General features: G+C 32.4%; 1 protein-coding gene across 1 annotated transcript in view; it reads left to right on the top strand.

Annotated features, from left to right (window-relative positions):
- Positions 1-751: 751 nt before the first annotated feature.
- The window catches only part of LOC137397141 (uncharacterized), a 37,067-nt gene continuing 17,036 nt past the window's right edge, over positions 752-20,782 (top strand). Inside the window, exons 1-4 of the mRNA XM_068083429.1 lie at positions 752-869; positions 5,092-5,280; positions 17,485-17,729; positions 19,221-19,391. Of these exons, the coding sequence (XP_067939530.1) occupies positions 752-869; positions 5,092-5,280; positions 17,485-17,729; positions 19,221-19,391 (723 nt within the window). The remainder of the gene's footprint in view (positions 870-5,091; positions 5,281-17,484; positions 17,730-19,220; positions 19,392-20,782) is intronic.

Here is a 20,782-nt window from a genome sequence, read left to right as displayed (position 1 = left end):
TTTTTCACTTTTACACTTTTCAGATATGACCAATGTGATTCAATTTTTAAATATAGGCTTCAAATTGTATGATTAGCACTCTATATTTGCATAACTAAGTTGGGAGTAACAATAGTTCAATAAAAAAAGATTCATCACACTACAAAAAAGCATAAATTTTTGAAAATAATCTAGTGCAGGAGCTAGCTTTGCCACAACAAGTTTGCAAATTACGTATATAGCCACTGACAGTTACAAAAGTTTATTTTATGAAAAAGTCTTTAATATACTGTAAATGGAGAACTTTAAACAAATTTAAATATTAAGCTGAACAGAAACAATTTTTATGTAACAAACCAAAACATTTAACAATATCTTATTTCAACAAATGAAAGCTTGCCTACCACTTTCTCATCTCTTATCTGGTGCACCAAAGAATGATGTCTGATAAATCGGATGATTTAAGCGATACAATGAAAACTTCGCCAATTCTGACCTACAACATTAATTTGTGCTACACTCTGATTTGACATAAAAACATATTATTTTTGCATCAATATTTTATTCTGAAAAATTATGGTGCATTGTAGGATGCTGGATCATTTTCTTTGCCTATGCTACATTGGCAAAGGCGGAATGCGGTGTCATCTTTGAGAAATTGAACGTTTCAGCAAATACTAAAAGTCAAGTAATAGCCCACGGTATCAGAGAGTTAATTGAATGCGCTTCAACGTGTGCCAGTATTTTGACATGTGATGCATTTGTATACGACATGCATGATTCTACGTGCTCTTCTGCCAACATCTCTGCAACTGATTCTCTGGTGACATCAACAAATGGAAGAACTGTGGATGCTTATAGAATGGTCATTAGTAGACTGTTAGCTCAAGGTACTTTATGCATGCTTTATCATATTTTCACTAAAGTTTCAAACTCACTTTTTATATAACACTGTATCAGTTACCACTGTTTAAACAATGCGGTAAGTCACACAATCTTTCTTGTTCTATTTTGGCACCTAAACATAATCTAAGTGTACTGAAAAAATATTTATAATGGTGATAAGACAAAGCGTCGCAATCAGGGCTGAAAAAACTGACGCCACAGCCAATGGCATCACTGAACCAAATCTACCTACCATCAAAGAAGGCTAGGTTACTGGTAAGCTAACTGGGTCAACACAGGAATTAACAAATAAAACAGGCAGAGCTTAACATAAGTTTGATCAACATAAAAGAAAATCATTATCGTTCAGCAGAGCGAGCAAAATCTCTGCATGATTGCTCGTTGCTTGCACACACTTTGGTTTCATTATGTATATATACACTAACTGCCCTCCGTGGTGCTGCCCAGGTAGTAACAACAATTGCCATTCTGTCTTTCAAACTACGTTTCATGAGAAAGTTGTTTTGACGAGTTGGTATAAAATGAGAGAGAAATTAAAATCAACTGTGAAGGTTTTCAAACTTTGTCAAAGTACTGTGACTTTTTAAACTTTATACCATGAGGAAAATGTTCTGGGCAGTCAGGTTTATTTTTTAAATTTTTTTAAACCGGTTTAAATGTGAATGTGAAATAATTATCCAGTACTAGCTAACTAAAGTCAGTTCTGCTATGATCACAATAAAACATGATTCGTTAATGATACAATTAATACAAACTGAGAAAACAAAATAAAAACCCTGAGTATGTTAAATTAATACTACCTCTCTTGCATAAAAGTGTGTGTGTATAAAAAACGTTAATGTTCCCGCCGAAGCTTTTTATGAAAACTTTGAATTGGACAATATTGGTGCTCCTCGATGCTGGTACAAATGTAAAAATGAGATATCGTCCTGTCTTTGTCTGGCTGAACAGAGAGAGAATGTCGAACCTCTTCCTACAAAGATAATACAAAAGTCAGTTTGAAAAAAGCTGGCCTTGACGGCATTATAGCAAAAGTACTTTGCGAAAGACCACAAACAAAGTAGGTTTCGTAGAGTTATTTGAACTTATTTAATTTTGTGGTGGACGCTGGACCATGACTTTGTATATCTTGTAAATATTTTGTATGAATATATTGTGTGGTTGTTTTTATTATATCGTTGTTATTTGTTCATCTATATCGCTATGCCTTCGTTTGTGTTGTATCGCTGTTATAACCTATCGTAACTATGCCAACACATTAGCAGTTCTATTTATTTCAGTTAATAGCCAGTTTTCTCACTTTGTTACGTTAGCCAAAACAGGCGAGTTTTTTGTATATAAATGAACGCGCTCACTCAGTTGATCAATGCAATAGCCATACGCTCATCAGCTAATAGATTTTCCTTCCTTAATAAAAGTGAGCGAAACCATACTTATTCTCCCTACTTTATGTAATTATCTAGATCGTGCCAAAGTAAAGGGATGGTAACTTCCTTTACAGTTTCAAATAATATGTCATTTAACGTGTGCATACACTATACAGTATCTGCTAATATAGCCTTGTAAAGACAGCCCAGTGGTAGAGCGTTTGAGTTTCAACTTGCGGTTGCAATATCTGTGAGTTCATATCAATAAGAGTGTGGAATTTTGATTAGAAGATTCTACATGCCATAACTGGGCATACACTGTCACATTCATACAAACACACAAACTTTTAGAAATATAATAGGTCTGCCACCCACCATTGTCAAAGTAATAAGAACCTCTTAACACAGAAAATTGATTTGTATTAAACATGTAACAACATTTACCATTCTAACTTTTAAACTACATGTATTGAAAGAAGTGTTTTAATTAGTTGGAATAATGTGAGAGAAAATATACAATTGCAAAAGTTTTCTAACTTTTTTAAACAGCTGTAACTTTCAAACTTTATGTTACACAGAAAACTTTTTGTGCAGGTCAAATGAACTAAAAGCTATATACATACATATATATATATATAAATATACATATATTTATACATATATATATGTATAATTATATATATATAGTTACTAAAAGCAAGTGAAAAAGCATATAAAAAGAGAACTTTACACTAAAAACCTAAAAGATAATTAGTGGAGTATGAAATATTTGAAAAAATATTACGAAGAAAGTAAACTTTTAGTAATTGCGCTACAAATTTGTTTCATACGATGCACTCATCAGACGCGTTTGAACTAAAATTTTTTAGTACAAAAACGTCTGATGAGTGCATTGTACGAAACAAATTTGTAGCGCAATTATTAAAAGTTTACGTTCTTCATAATATTTTTTCAAATATATATATAAATATAAATATATATATATATAGTGAAACTCAGATAACTCAAACTTCACAGGACCAAATGAAAGTGTTCCAGTTATCAGAGCACTGTCACAGGTGGATGTATTTATCATTAGTTACATGTACATATACAAACTGCAGATAAATTAAATACATAGATTGTTTGTTGCAAGTTAAAAAGCATGTCGTGTACAGTTTTAAAAACTTTATCAGAAAGTATAGTATAGATATTTTGTATCACTAGAGATTTGCTGGTTGTTGTAGGTAATGTGACTGGCAGGAGGTTTTCACGTTAAAATTGGCAAAACTTGAACGCAAATAAAATGCTCAGAAAAAAGACACGTTTTTCTCCTGACTGTTTCAACTAAAATCAATTTTACCAATTTTACTTCAAGTTTATCTGAAGGCTAGCTTGATTTTTTTTTTATTCAAAGGGCCATTGCAAAGCGGATGTTTTGTAAAAATGGATTTCTTTCAAACCATAAAAAAGTTATTAAGAAAAATAGTTTGCCTATGATGGTGATAACGTCTTCTAAAACTACTAAAAGTTGATGTTCAGAACTACGGCTCGAAATAAAGTGATATTCTAAAGTGATAACAACTGTCTCAGTGGCCGTTGGGCAAAGAAACTCTTCGAGTTAATGAGGTTGAGGTTGATTTATCTAAAGTAATTTTTCATTGCGGGGGGACCATACAAGTCCGTTCGAGTTAACAATGTGTCCGAGCTATCCGAAGGCAAGTTATATAAGTTTGACTGTATATGTATTGGCAAATACATACGTTTTTCTTTAGTGACTAGACACTCAGTGTGTTTATTTGCATTGCTGGACCGATTTGTGGTAAAGTGAACTGGCAATTCCCGTTATAATGGTGCATATTGATCCTTAGCTAACATAGGCAATAGTAAGCTTGCTATCAAACACTAGCTATGGATAGTAACACCTCAAAATAAAACTATTTCTGGGAAAAGATAACAAAATAAATGTGAGTTTTATTGGAAAGCTTTCTTTTGGATTACTTAGAGTTACTTCCAAATTATATTGTAAAAACAAGTTCTGTTATCTATAATAACTATGACTCTAAAACAATACCATGATGTCTGCAAAACAATTAGCTTGTAGGTTGCTAGAGCAGTTGATTAGTAAAAAAAATTTTAGTTGCTCTTTCCTCCGCATAGCTCCCTTGAATTTGTCTCAAGGCAACATGCATATTGTATGTTATTTATTTCCTAAAACACTAAACCACAGTTATTGTATAATAGGTCAGCCTACCACTCTTGGCTTCTACATTTTTTCATTTATTTGCTTTCAGACTAAATGGCCTTTTTGCAAAGCTAAAAAAATTTTGGACTGATAATTACACATATAGACTGAATTTTCACACAAATTCCAGTTTACGCTTATTTATCATTGTGATATATCATGTCATAGATCGCTGCTATATTTTTATTTTTGTTTCGATTCAACTAGTTGGTTATTGAAGTAGAGCAACTGAATTTGTTAAATATGTTAGAGCAAAATACTTATGGTTTGCATTTTAAGCAGCCAACTCTTGACCAGACAGAAAACTAAGCATTTATTTTGCAAAAAAATCTAACAATTGTATGATGAATTAGTTCTTAAACTTACGGCTCCATCCTCTATTATTTTTAAATAATAAATGAAAATGTATATGACTAAAAGGTTTTCCTTTGTTTTTCTTAAGAAGTGACATCAAATTATCTCTATTGTGGTCTTGCTAGAGTAACACGGATGAATAAACCAATCAGCTATCATTGATGATTTTGTTCAAGAAAAAGCCCGCTCAAAATAACATAGTCTTATTCTAAATTATTTTAATTGGGCTCAATCTTTGGTGAACATTTTGTTTAAATATAGGTAAGAAGACAGAGATGTCCAGTCTTTTTTCTCCAAGTTTCACGAGTGACAAAGCGGTTGATGGGATTTACATACCAACTAACGGAGATAGTTCGTCTCTTATGCATACTGAGAATGAGGAGAATCCATGGTGGAGAGTTGACCTAGCAAAAACACATTGTATATCAGCTGTCAATATACTTAATAGAGGTAACTTGATATGATTCAACAAAATAACTTGAACTCTAAACCTTTTGGCTAATAGCTTAACAGTAATTTAGAGGTACCCTTTTTGTCGATTTATTTTCTAATGGCAAGGGTGCTCTTTTTTTGCAATATAAAATATTTTTTTAAACTGCCAGTGAACATTTGTTATTAATTTATGGATGACCAAAAAAATGGTATAAAAACCATTTAAAAATCAGAACATGTTATTTTAGTTTTAAATTACGCTTTTCCGGTTGCTTAGTTGAATGAAAATTGCTACCCATAATACCAAATGCGCTTTCTTTATTAAAATAACTAGAGAAGTGGTAGTTTTATTGTTCAACGAACAAAATAAAAAGAAATCACAATTATTTTAATGCAGTAAATGTTTATTGTTTTTAGTTTCAGTTGGGTATGATCGAGCAGCTAATGCTTATGTGACGGTATCAAATGACTTAACGACAATATTTTACGCAACAACTGGAGCCAAAAACTTCTGTGGAGAACATCAAGGAACACTTAATAGATATTATACCCTTATTAGTTGTGTCACAAGAGTCAGAGGTCAATTTGTACAGATCCAGTTCATGATTCACAAGTCCGTAAACCTTTATGAAATAGAAATTCATGGTAATTAATATCATCAGTTTGACTGTTCGTGTTTTAACAGTCATTGTTTGTAGTTCATGGGTGTAATATGTTGTTAGCTTCGTTTTTGCTAGTAGGTTTTCTACGGAAACTAGGAATGCCTTCACTTGATTTATCTTTTGAGCTGGAGTTATGATCATTCTCTTTCATTTTTTTTCCTCCAGCTGTTTTTTACTTTCCACATAGTTCAGTGCAGGTATTCACAAGTTACTCTGTTTGCAGTTTGTCAATATGAATAGAACTTGTTGTATCAATTTAAACAAAAGTTTAGCAAAGTTTGCCAATTTTAATATAAAATTTGTTTGGTTTTTAATGAGTATTTTCTACAAATATATATTTATATATGTATTTACTGTCTACCTTCTACGGGCAACGGTAAATGATAAAGGGCCAAAGAACAACTGGCGGATGACCGACGAATGACAGACGAACGACCATTGGGCAATCGACGAATGATGGATGAACAACCAAAGATGACCGACAGATGACTTTGACATATATATTTCAAAGTCATCTTTTGGTCATCTTTGGTTGTCTATTGCTAGTTTGTCAATCGCCCATTTGACGTTCATCTGTCATTCGTCGGTCACATATTGGTTTCAAAATCATGAGAACATGAGAACATAAGCACATAAGCTGAGAACCACATAAGCAAAAGATTAATTTTCTCTTAGTACTTCCATCACTTTTACCAAATTTACTGTATGTATTTTTCGGTAGTTGTGCATGTTGATAGTCTACTTTTTATTATTAACTGAGTGCATCACTCGTCTACGCTACAAGAACAGATTCACATACAGCAAGATGTTTATTGAAAGTTGTCTTTCATACTGTAAAATAACTCAAAATATGCATTCTACTGAAATTTTTGCTTTGATCAGAGTATGCATACACCTATGCAGTCATACATGTCAATAATGTTTAGGAAAACAATGGAAATCTGCAATGTGTTTTACAGCTAAATGCGTGTAAAATTTATTAATATTTTAGTATCATGCGTCTAGATTCATGCATTCGTTCATAGCCATCTATATTTGCAGTTGCTGATCGTGCGCATTTGCCGCTGAGTCTCCAACTCGGCCGACCAGTCTTTACTCACCAAACAGTTAACAATTGCGCGCTTGCATTCCCTCACATTCAAATGCCTCACACTTGCCTTGCAAATAATTGCCCCGAACTTGCCTTGCAATCAATCGCCTTGCACTCAATCACTATGCAATCAATCGCCTGGCACTTGTCTTGCACTCGCCTCTCCATCAACCGCTTTCCAATTAATTGCCTCGCAATCAATTGCCTAGCCCTTACCAACTCGTTCATCCAGAGCACGCGCCTGGAGACTGCAGTCGCACTCGGGGCAAAAAAGATCTCATATGTATCCCCATGTGAGGCCACAGCCCCAAACTCAAACAACTAGCTGCATTACCATTACCATTAGATTCACTTACAGCAAGAGGTTTAATGAGAGTTGTCCTTCATACTGTAAAACAACTTCCAAATATGCAGTCTACTAAAATGGTTGCCCTGATCATAGTATGCATACACATTTTCAGTCATACATGTAAAAGATGTTGGTGAAAATAATGGAAATCTGCAACGGGTTTTACAGCTAGTTCACAATGCATTGGTCTCAAACCACTCCAATTGGAGTGGTCTTATTTTTGTACAAAGAACTGACAATGAAATTGTCGTTGCTAGGCAAACTGAAGTTCTTCAAACTGGCGGTATGGACAAACATTGCATCTAATAAGAAATTCTACAAAATATGTTTTTATCGCCAGCATTTATTGAATAGAGACTTCTTCAGGCTTAAAACACTAATCATGGCTCACCAGTGCTTTGTCTGCAGCCTGTGTTTTGACTTGGTATAAACAAACAGTGCTGCAGTAATGTGGTTGTGTAAATAAAATTCTAATGTATAACAGCAAAGACAGAAATATGTCAAGGCAGACACAGCATTACCACTTTACAATAATAAAACAACATCAGCATGATAACCTTTTTATAAAATACAATTATGAAAACGAATGCATAAAAGTATATGAAGACCACAATGGAAAAACCAGTGATGTCACATTTTGGTTTTTTTTGGAGTTACTGCTTCTTACATGTAGTTTTGGCACTGTAAAATTGTTGGGTGAATTAAAAATTAGGAAAAAAATAATGTCATCCTATGAAAAACTGTGTTTAAAATTATGCTCAAACGAATAAACAGAAGATGTCCAAGCCGTAATATGCAAAATTTGGCTAAGTCCAATAGCTAACCAATCAAAGAGGGTTTTGATCGTTAACGGGGTCTTGCATTGTTTAATGTTGCTTAGCTAGCAGAAAGGATCGATGGGTAACACGTGCTTGTTCGTTACAGTATTATTAATAATGATGGCATCTAGAGATAGATCTAGTCTTTAAAATAAACTGAAAAGTCTAAAAAACAAAGAAAATATGGTAGCGCACAAAAGCAAGCTAAAAGCAAAAGGTTTCTAGCCGCACAACAGGAGAAAATTGCTTATACAATTGGTAAACATGCTTTGTAATTGCATGCAGAGGTCAGGCAGAGGTTGTTTACTGATTTTAAGCAATTTTACACTACAAACAATACAAAACGATTAATAATCTTTGCTAATAACTCTGTGTAAAGTAGAGAGAAGAAAGTCCCATTGAACGTCACGCAGGTCTCGAAGTAGTGCAGTTAGATACGTTCTGTGATGGATACGCTGGACAGAACAAAAACTACACATTCATTCACTATTTTCATTGGCTTGTGCATGAGAAAACTTTCTCTAAAAAGATCAAATTAAGCTATTAAATCTGTGAACATTTTTACATGGAAAAAAGATCTTAAAATATACAACATATACATATATACATACATTAAATACATACATATATACATACATTACATACATACGTACATTACATACATACGTACCTTAGCTAAGATAACGTATACGTTTGACTACAACAATTCTTAAGACGTTTTAAACATTCGACATTCCGACGTTAATTCAACACGGAATCAACGTCGGAAAAAAATTCATCACGGGCTAGCCGGGTCACGCACTCAAGGATTTTTGCCACGCAAATACAAAACAAAAACAACATGCTGTTTTTGTTTTGTATGTGCGTGGCGAAAATCTTTGCGCCCGTGACCCGGCTAGCCTGTGCTATTCATCGTTATATTCATCGTTCATTCATTCAGTATAAATCAAATTTCACCAAACCTTGAAAACAGTCGTTGACAAAAATATTTTGCCGATGGAGGTAATAACGACGCTTATGAATTACGAAAAGTTGAGGTTTACCTCTATGGCTTGGAATAAAGTGATTTTTTAAAGCGATAGCAACCGTTTCGGTAGCCGTTGGGCAAAAAACAGTTCGTTATAACAGTGTTGAATTCGAGTTATATAGAGCCATTTATCATTGCGTGGGAACGGACAGAGCAAATCCAGTCGAGCTAACCATGTGTTAGCTATATCCGAGGGCGAGTTATCCATGTTTTACTGTATATATATATATATATATATATATACATATATATATATATAAATATATATATATATATATATATATATATATATATATATATATATATATATATATATATATATATATATATATATATATATATATAAAGCTATATGTGGGGCCTGGACAGACATAAAATTACAGCAGCCATCCAATTATTCCTAACATCTAGATTTCTATACTGATTTTTAAATTGTGAATGAAAACCGCCTCTGTTTTGCTGTTTAAAAATGCCTTTCTGGTGTCATTCTTATACTGATTTTTGATCTCTAAGTTGAAAGGCATTTGTAGGTCTAAGTGAGAAGGATTCCCAGCAGCAGCCTAATACTTCCTTCCTGTTAATTTCTTGCTAAACAAGATAACAGTAAAACATAGGCCAGGTTTCTTTGTATATATTGGTAGAAATTCAATTTATAAATATCATTGATGCCTTAAAAAAGACCGGCGCAGTAATTATATTTACAATGGGAAATAAAACCAATAACCATGCAACGTAAAACATTCTTGCAAACACTGTGATATTGTTTCTTTTTACGTAAAAGCTAAGATTATAAAATATCATAAGTAGACTGGGATTTTAGAGCAGTATAATATTATCAAGCTGACACTCAGTAATTGCCAAATTATTTGCTATAATTCGTAAAAATTTTTTCAATAGTCCTTTACACAATCATCTTATTATGAGTTGTTTAAAGCTTTTTACGTGGCACTCAAGTAAATATGAATTTTCAACTGTTTTTTTCAACTGACTTTTGAATTTTTCCCTTTTAGTAATATTAGATGTTTATACTGAATAAGGGTTATTGCTCCGCTACTAACATTTCTTCAATTTATTTTGATTATGGATTATTTTAATATAATTCTTTTTAAAGTTTTCAAATTGACGTCGAAATATCAATTTAATAATATTTAATATTTAAATATCGTTAAATGTAAAATTTTAAGTTTTGACTTGAGTCCTCTGTGTTATCAACAATTTTTATTAACCATGATTTGTCTATACATTTTACCAAATTTAATCCCTTCTAAAACTGCAAGCTACAATGTATTTCTCAATAATTAGTTTAATGTGCCATTGAATACTTTAGCAATATCTACCCCTACACAGTGCCATGTTGCTAGGTCATTAATTGCAGTCAGACGAGTGCCAAACAAAAAAATTGCTTTAGCTGCCCTATGAAATATTAGTAGTATTTTAGTAAAAATATAAATGGTAGTACCTAGAAAATAAATATTTTTACATATAAAACTTAAAAAAAAGATTAGATCAATATCAAAATATGGAAATATAAGAGGTATAGTCTAAAGAGTTAAACGGTTTTGTGAAGGTATGTCTCCGTAAAACAGGTCATGTCATTGGTCTTAAGTCATATTTATAATGCCACTACCAAGTGTTCGCTTTGCGATAACTTCCTTGCGTTAGTCGCTACAAAGAAAGACAAACTATTTAAACATACTACTGACGAGTGGGTAGTTAGATTTTCTTTTTAACTCACCCGTAAATTGTCTTTAACAGGTATCGCTTTGAAGACATTGTGTTGGCAATAGATTGATATTAAAGAAGATGGAATGAGATAATTTTACTACTCCAGGTATAGATGTAGTTTGAATTAAGTTAATTTATGTGCTTTACTTCTATGGTTTTAAGTTCTATCATATTGCTTCAAATTAATTACAAATGAGTAGCAGGTTCCCCAAATTATATGGTTTCTTCTTATAAACCACTTTTAATGTTCAAAAAAACAATTATTTCCTACATTCTAGATTATATACCGACAGTTAACCTGTAGCTAGTCATTTATGGACAACGATTAAATAAAAAACAAATTCGATTATCGATTGTTTTTGACTTTTTTGTTATGTTGCAAATTTAGTTAGAAGCAGCTGATAATTGAAAAAAAAAAATTTTGTTTGTTGAATTCTTTGACTGTCAAGAAAATAATACATCAAACAAAACATCGCAGTTCTAAAAAACATAGTAAATATGGAAATTTCAACTTTTTGGAATCAAATATTTTGTATTTAAATACCAGCAGAGGGCAAAAAAGCTTTTGTTATAAAGCCTGTGTAAAAGGTGACAAAAGAGTTGATAAAATGAAGACACCAGTAGGTAAAATATGGGTCATCTCTTTTGAGCATTCAAAGGATGGAAGCCTTAATACAATATTGACCTAAGGTCTAGACAATATAATTAGGTTAAAAGTATTTAATATGAGCAATGAAGAATGTTACAAAAATGGTCTTTTAAACCTTGATAAAAAAGCAATTACAAATCGGTTTCAAATTAAACAATAAATTGAAATGTTTGCTATAAATCACAATAGTAATAAGAAATCTGATCATATATATTATTTAGTTGTACTGTAGACCTACAATGTATATCTGTAGCTAGAATAAAATAAACTAGCTATAAAGAATAAAATACCTATCTGTATATCTAGGTCTATAAAACTTTGATTTACATATCAAATGCTGATTATAAAGACATATCAGTTAATGCATTTTAGAATATTATAATTTGACACTAATATTTTAAGGCCTTTTTTTTCAAATAAAGTATACTGGACAATAGGGCCAATTTTTGTGAAACAAAAACCTTTGTTTAGCAGCATCCTTTTAGATACAGGGTTATTAGTGTGTTCCGAGACACGGTTTTCTGATGTACAACAGTGCAAAACTATAAGAAAACAGAGAAAGTTTTTGCATTAAACAAACTTTATGTCTATTAAATTGGTCAGCAATTATGAATGCTAAAATACATTTGATTTGTTGGAGCTGGTGTCAGAATAGTACCGCGCTACCACTAACATGGTTGAAGAACCAAAACTGCCTTTTTGTTTACTATGATAACTTTATTCACTGTAATGCAACAATCTGACGCTCTTTCACTACAAAAAATGTTTTTTTTCACAACATCAACATTATTTCTGTAATAATTAAATATTATATTAATAAAAACAATCACTTTTATTATGTTATATTCAAGGCAAAACCAGCAAAAAAGACAATGCTCCTATTACTTTCTTACAAAGTTTAATTTGCTAAATTTTGGTAATATTATTATCATTCTTCTTATTATGACTTCACGAAACTTTCAGGCAAGTGTAGACATTTTGGGTTAATAGTATTCTACTTGGGAAAATATACAAGATTATCAAATAAATTGATTCTATACATTCATCATTGCTTTGGTCAATAATTTGCTAAGTTTTTGATAGCTTTTCAATCATTGCATAAATTTGAGCTTTAATGCATGCTTTATGTTGAAAAAAGCTGTAGAGTATTCTGTGAATAACATACATGCATGTAGACAAACAAAATAATTAAAAAGTATTATATTTTTTATGAAAGCGATACAATTCCGTAAACAATTTGCATTGCGTTTTTAACTCTTCAACAACGAATCAAACTGTGTTACGAGTATAAAAAGGTTTATATTTATTAATAACAAATAATCCCACAACCAAACACGAGCGAAGCGAGTGTTTGGGAGCTTTATGATAAATGCATATGCGCATACAACTCTCAATAAACTATCCCTCAACGGCCGTTATCAAACCCTTGCACTGAAATCCGATCAAAGAATTTAACTTTTTTTCTGTAGAGTCGTTTAAGTATAATAATGATACAAACCACATATAAAACTATTTAAATATGTTAACAAGTCTTGGAAAAGTTGAAACAATATCCTAAAACCTACCCATCTAATCGGATAATACATAGCTAAACAGATTAATTTGGCCTAAAATCACCATTAAAACCTGAGAAGCCTTTTTTAACCAGAATTAAGATCGGCAAACAAAACAGCAATAAAGCCATGCGAAAGATAGTAGAAATATTAAGTCATGTGCATTTCACGAAAAAAAGGGTGCACATTTCACTAGTGTACTACATTGTCCAATTGCTGAAGGTTTCTGGAATTAACGTAGAAGTACTGAAAGGTTGTCGTTTTTTTATAAGATTATTATAAGATTTAATTATTAGAATAATTATTAGAATTTACATAATCAAAGTATATAGTGACCGATGGTGTGCAACATGTTACTGTTATTATTTTTCTAAATATTTTGTTGATGATATTACGGCTGTGCCCAATATCGCGGTACTGCCAAGCCGTTTTCAAAATCTGCAAAATTAAGTAATAGGCCTACATTTTCTAATAGATATACAGCTGAATATATGACAACCAACTAAAATCTGTTCAGATTTTTTAATTCAGCAGAATTTTTGGATATAAATTCAGAAATGTAAATTAATACCACAACAGTTTGATATTGGTTGCTAGGACATTTTGAAATGTAAACGAAATTGTTTACATTTCATTGTTTTTCGTTTCTTAAACTTTAAAACCAGTTTCTCAGAACTATTACTTTGCACTAATGGTAACCATGCATTCAGTTTATTGACCATAAAATATGTTGTTATTAAGCTGGAATCAAGTAATTTTTGCAAAATAACAGAGAGTTTTCTCCTTCTGCTAGTGTAGATAACTCTAAATCTCACACACCCGACTTAACCAAGGTTTCTGTGATCACTATCCATTTTTTCATTTTGCTCAAGTTTGCAAACTAACTTTCAGACACATGCAAATGCTAATGTTTGCTTTCTGTTACAGACCGCTGTCAAAACCGTTCTACATTCAATGCAACCATTTTTCAAACTGTGTATATTAGACAGAAGCTTGCCATTTTACTTCCAATATTGCACTTCTATTGCAGGGAAGAGATATCAACATGTAATTTTTTGCTTTCATAATTGCTGTTTGTTGTACATAATAACACCCAGTACATTACAGCTACCGTTGCAGCTACCATTGAAGTTCTCCTATTGCACCACAGTGCCATTTGACTGCTAATATTGTGATTCTCAACCAGCATTACCCTTATTTTTTTTCCAATATTACTTTGGTCATGGGCTGTAGGACAGATGAATTTGTAATATATACTAGTAAAGTCAATGTGCAATGACTGAAGTAGCAAGTCTTTTTCATGCTCCGTTTTTTAATTCTCTTGCTCTCCATATAGCCTCGCGCAGTCATAAATTCAACCCATCCTTGGTAGTTGAATAGCTAGCGTCTGCCTACCTCCCTCTGCGCTCCTCTTCCTTGCCTCCTCTTAGTAACATGACTACATGTTAATACCTACATGTATCCACACTGCGTGGCTCCATGTCACCGACTGACTGAGTAGCCAGTCCTTGACATGGCTCCTTCTTCTATTGGATCAGTGAGATAAGCCCCAGTCTCTCTTAGACCTATATCTATAAAACTAAGATATTTTATATTGAGTATACATATAACTATATTCGAGTGTCTAGGCAGACATAGATTCACAGCAGCTGCCTAAAAATACCTAACAACTAGATTGCTATGTTAATTTCTGAACTATCAACTAAAAACTACATTACATGGCTGTTTTGAAGAGGCCTTCCGGCAGCTTTTTTACTGCTGTTTGCTCTCTAAGTTAAAATATATCTGTATATCTGAGTGACAAAGATTCCTAGCAGCAGTTTACTCCTTGCTTTTGAACTTTTCGTTATTTTCCTGCTAAATCAGATAACAGTAGTACATTAGAGACTGTCTCTCTGTTTGTATTAGTTGAAGCTCATTGTATAAATATCAAGGGTGTTTTAAAAAGGACTGGCACAATAGTTATATTTAGAGTAGGAAATAAAATCAATACTCATGCAAGATAAAATATGCATGCAAACACAGTGATATTGATTGTTGTCTACATAAAAGCTTAGACTACAATAATAGCAGACACAGCCTGTGATTTTGCAACAATGTATTTTTATAAAGTTTATGCTCAGTGATTGCTGAGTGGTTCATGTGGTTTGCTGTAACTCGTAGAACTTTTTCTGATAGACTTTTACACAAACATTGTGGTAAGAGATTTTTAAGTTAGTTATGTGCTACTCAAGTGAGTATGAATTTTCAACTAATACATCCCTTTTAGTACTGTCAAATGTTTATACTGAATGAGGTTCATTGCTCTGTTGGTAAAATCTTCTTTATTTATTCCCGATTTAATTCAAACTATTCAAGTTGATGTTGAAATATCAAACGAAAAAGGTACATGTTACAGTTTGGATCTGTGTTACTTTAGCAATAAAAATTCTTGATGTTTACATGTATAAAAAAAGCAGTATTTGTATTTTGACTACCAGTTATATGTATGCTTCTGCAGTAGATAACATTCAAAGCAAATTAAAAAATACATGTGCATTCATCACTTTTCTGTTTTAAATTTCAAGTACAACTGAGCTTAGGTAAAAACGTTTGCTGGGAAATTATCATTAAAACACAGTACAAAGCGGTCTTAAAAATTAGCTTGCAGCTCCATCAGCGAACAGGTTCAAAAGCTATAAGTTAAACCTGGTTGGACAAGACTTTAAAAATCTCTAGAAAATTTGTTACTACCATTGTTAAAATATTTGAAACAGGATCATGAACTAACCTTCTAATATGGAATACAAGTTAATTTTAAATTTCAACAGGAGTAAAAACTGAACCTTACAAGAATGAAATAATTTAAAAGGTTTTACCTTCAAGTGCACATAAACAAAAGGTTTTTTATTTACAAGTTCTTTGCAATTTACAATTTATTTGTAAGTTCTCAATTAAAAGTAAGTTTTATATTTGAGAACAGATAGTAAGGAGCTTTTAACCTTATTTATGCGGGTACTTGAAAAGCTTTGAAAAACGAACACAACCACACACATATTTAGTTTTTTCAAATAAACTTGTATTTCATAGGGTACTAAATACTTGTTGGTAAAAAAATCGAGTGATATATGCTTAAAAAAGATTTTTCACATACAATATGAATTTGCATAAATAACATTTCATATTTTTGGATGTTAGGTAATTCTCTTCTCCTATGTCACTTACACAAACACAGGGCGTGGGGCCATCTCTGACAAACAGACAGTTTCAGCAAACACTGAAAGAGAAATATTAAAATACGGGATCAGGGGAATGTACCAGAGTGTTCCACTACTTCGACATGTCAAACATTCATACATATATATATATATATATATATATATATATATATATATATATATATATATATAAATATAATTGTTAAATATATGTATATATATATATATATGTATATATATATATGTATATATATATATATATATATATATATATATATATATATATATATATATATATACACATACACATACATATATATATATATTCCTTTTTTCAATTCCTAATTTGTGTGCTTATTCTTTGTCTTCTGATTTAATTTGGTTTACTGCTGTCTTGTCAATGTTTGTGTATTTTTGGTCACATTATTTTGCAACATTTTGTTGTATTCATTATTTTCAAGTCTGTGTAAATTGGTTGCTGTGTTGGCTTTGACAAGTACATGTATTTTTTGTTTGCTTGTATTGTCTTAGTGTTTTGAAGTAGTCTCGTTGAAGCTCATTGGTGTATGGCTTGAATTTTATGTTTTTTACCATTTTGGTTATCTTATTTTCAAAATCTGACAATTCTTTTATTAAAGGTGGCAGTTGCTTTGTTTTAAATCCCTATTTTCATTTTTTTTCTGGTTGCTGATTTGGGTTCAAGTAAAAGTAAGCTTTACTTCTCATTTGGTGAGTTAGCCTCTCGGTCACTTCTATTAATCTTTGTTGGTAATTTGATTTTCTGGTATTGGTACATTTTTCATAGAGTAACCAAACTGAGTGAAACAAAGTGAAAATAAATATGTATTTTTGAGAATGTTTTATATGCTTGGTAATGCATCATACAACGTTAATTGAATGAGAAAACAGAATTTTAGCACATAATTTTACTAGTTAAGCAAGTTCAAAGTTGAAAGTATATTTTCGAGCTTTCACCTCGGACCATCACTGAGTTGTAACTCGGCCATTTCCGGTAACTTATTCCTTTGTGAGATTATGTCTAACACATTTGAATTTTCTTGTTTAGCCACAATCAGTTAGTTACAATGCGTAGATGTCTCTTTGCTAGTTGTGAACATGACATTAGAAGTCGTGGCATAACTTCTTTTATAGTACCTGTTTCTCAGTCGCCAAATTTAGCAGAATTGTGGCTGTCTAAAGCAAAGCGTGCCTATTTAACTTTTGGCAGACAACCTGCTAGTGCGGCCGTGTGCATTTGGCACTTCCATGAGAGCCAGCTTCATTCTGAAAACTTTGGGACAGCCACAAGATTAAGGGTGAAAAAGGGAGAAGCTCCATTCTCTAATGGTGTTGTACCATACAGCAAGAGGGCATCATCGAACAGGAAAACCTCAACGGTAAGTGATTTATAAATAATTTTAAATAAATATTAATAACCAATTTAGTAGTTTTATAATATAAATTTACAACTATAATAGTTGGAAATATTTAGCACTGTACATGAGGGCAAAGCAATGATTTAACATGACTGCGTGACAATGAGACTCAGGCTGAGTTTCATACGTTTGACTTTAACCTGAGTCACTTGAGTTAACTTGGCTAACTGAGTAAAAGCTAGAAATATCTTTGCAACGGGGAATTTAAATTTTCTGCTTGGTCTGAATTGTCAGAAATGCCTTAATTGTTCATAAAATACATTACTAATATAATTAAAAAATTTGGATTGCATTACTATTTTTATATTCATGCTACCATTACTAATGTAGGCGCTACAGATCGCATGAAGCGATTAGCCTATACTTACAATCAGGTATCACTATTTAACTATGTGTAGTGTTAGTGTGCATTGGTCATGGTGGTAGATAGCGGTTAACAAGATAGTATTTGAGGTACTGGTGGTGGCACTGTAGGTAATGGTTTAGAAACATTTCAAACGTATAAACTTTAGTGGTATTTATTTGTAATTTTTTGATAGGATGTATGGCATTGGATCGAGAATCTGTTCAAAAATCTGACTAGAGAAAGTGTGTGCAAAGAACAAAAAGAGTTGCTCCCTTGGATAAAGGAAATAAAGAACCATGTGTGGTATTCTGCGGTTCAATGTGAAGGCGATGCTGAGCTATTGATTGAGATGGCACTTAGCTTAAGATACCATGTCGCTAATATTCATAGGAGCTTTCCAGGACACAACAAGTTTATCCGTTGCTCTCATAAACCAATTTATCTGTGAGTGATGAAAAAATATATTATTTGCACCAGATGTTGGCATGAAAACTGTATGTTGATTCTAATAACATATATTCAGAAATTACAAAGCACAGGCAAATGTGTAATATAATATTTTATATATCACTTAAAATACCTTTGGTTCGTGATAAAGGAGGATGTAGTCATTTATTGCATACCCTGCATGATGAATTTATTCGGGGAGTTAAATTTCACAAAATTTGCCATTTCATGCATATTTGCGGATTAATTTTTTCGCGGCTGAACACTGTCACTCTTTATGAAGGATTAACTCTATTGCCGCTAGCAGTAGATTTAATTATGTGCACATTGCGTGTTTCAGTTTCTATTTAGTTTACAACTACGAGTCGATCGTGCTAAGCTATAAATCTTTTGCTGCATTCAGAGGTGTTCACCAATATTCATCAATTTGGAGGCCTTTGATGAACCAACAGCTTATAAGTAATGAGTTTTCTTCAAAACCATTTACTAAATTAGTTGAATTTTCCTTTAGTTTTTCGGTAAAACTCAATGTTTATTTTTTCCATCCCCACCGCTTTGCTATTTGTTTTAGTGTGAGAGAGAGTTTTTTCTTCATACACGGAAGCGCAATGACTGCAAGGGTTGTAGATGTCATTCTTAGAAGATCACCAATCATTTAGGGAGGCCTTGAAATTGAGGTAGAAGTGACCACAGCTGCTAACAAGAAGAATATATTTGTTTTGAAACAGGAACAAAAACGCCTTTACGAGCACAAAGTTTTGGCCAACCGGAAGAACTTTGCAATAGTAAGCCACGAGGAGAGTTCCGATGATAACCTCCTTACCAGCCATGTAGTAGCAAGAGAATCACCTTTAACATTTACTCAAAACAGTGACAGCAATATAGAGCTGCTATTACCAAAATAACTAGTCAGAGAGCACCATAATACGCTAGTGTTTACTTATCAAGAGTACCAGTTTAATTTTCTTGCTAGACAATCGCCATATGGACTAAATTGTTTATATTTATTCCATTCATCGTTTGTAAAATATCATTTGTATTTGAGATATTTATTCGTACACTCAAGTTTGTATTTAATTATAATATATCTATACATGAAATAAAATATATAATATAATCATGTTTGCCGCAGCGATATCAAGGAGTTGTTGTTAATGAAGGGGTCTAGGCTGACTAGTTGCTTCTCTGCCAATATTCCTGCCTTGACGAATATTACTACTTCTCTCTAGTTTTCGTAATCAGAATAGGTAATATTTTATTCTCAATCTGCAGTAAGCACAAAAAAGAAAAATATTAATAAGTGTTAAGGAAGCACAAAAACAATAGCTGATGTATTTAGTGAAAGTGATGAGTTTTTAAACAAAAGAATTAACTAACACAGTTACTTATGGAAAAACGTATCTGCACAGCAAATCATCTACATACCATAATGTCCAGATCAGAATCATTTTTGTCTTCAACTATGGTTTTAGAGATTGATGGAGTTGATTTTAATGTCAAAAAACTGCAGGTGAGATTTTTGCAATGACGAAGCCAGGCCGAATAGCTTGTGCAAACCTTGAATAATTTTGTAAACAAGTGTGATTCAATGGCAATAAAACTCGAAGCCCCGACGATGATTTTAAAAAATTTTTAGAACTCGGCTATGTTTAGGATTTCTGCCCAGTGGCTACTTTTGAGATGATGCCATTCTGCATATCTTGTGACAAGCTTGAATAATTTTGTAAAGAAATGTGATCCATTGGCAATGGGGTTAACTCAAAGCGCCAGCAATGATTTTAAAAAGGTTTTGGACCTCAATTACGTTTAGTATTTATGCCTAGCGGCTAGTTTTTATTTTTGAGGCAGTAGTTATTTTTCCTTGCGATTAAAAATAGAACTAATATTTTGCTGAATTTAATAATTCGTGGAATTGACTGTTTGCGAAATCGCGAATTTTTATAACCATCAAAAATTTTCCTCCTGTAGAGTAATACTAAACAAAGGTTGTACAAATGGTAAATATTCTGCAGCTGGTTGACATTTGAATAAACAGAAACTTTGCAGGTTTACAATATATTGAAAAATAACAACGAATAATTTGATATGTTTGCAGAGAAATGGAAAGAAAGGTGAAATTTCAGGAAGTGCAGGGCACAAAGTTCTTTGTGATGCGCTAGGGCAAGCGATACTGCTAAACACATTGCGTCTGTTGAACCATGGCCATCACCCTAATATTAAG

This window comes from Watersipora subatra, chromosome 5, assembly GCF_963576615.1.
Source record: "Watersipora subatra chromosome 5, tzWatSuba1.1, whole genome shotgun sequence".
Lineage (NCBI taxonomy): Eukaryota > Metazoa > Bryozoa > Gymnolaemata > Cheilostomatida > Watersiporidae > Watersipora > Watersipora subatra.
This window is presented reverse-complemented; position numbering and strand designations above follow the sequence as displayed.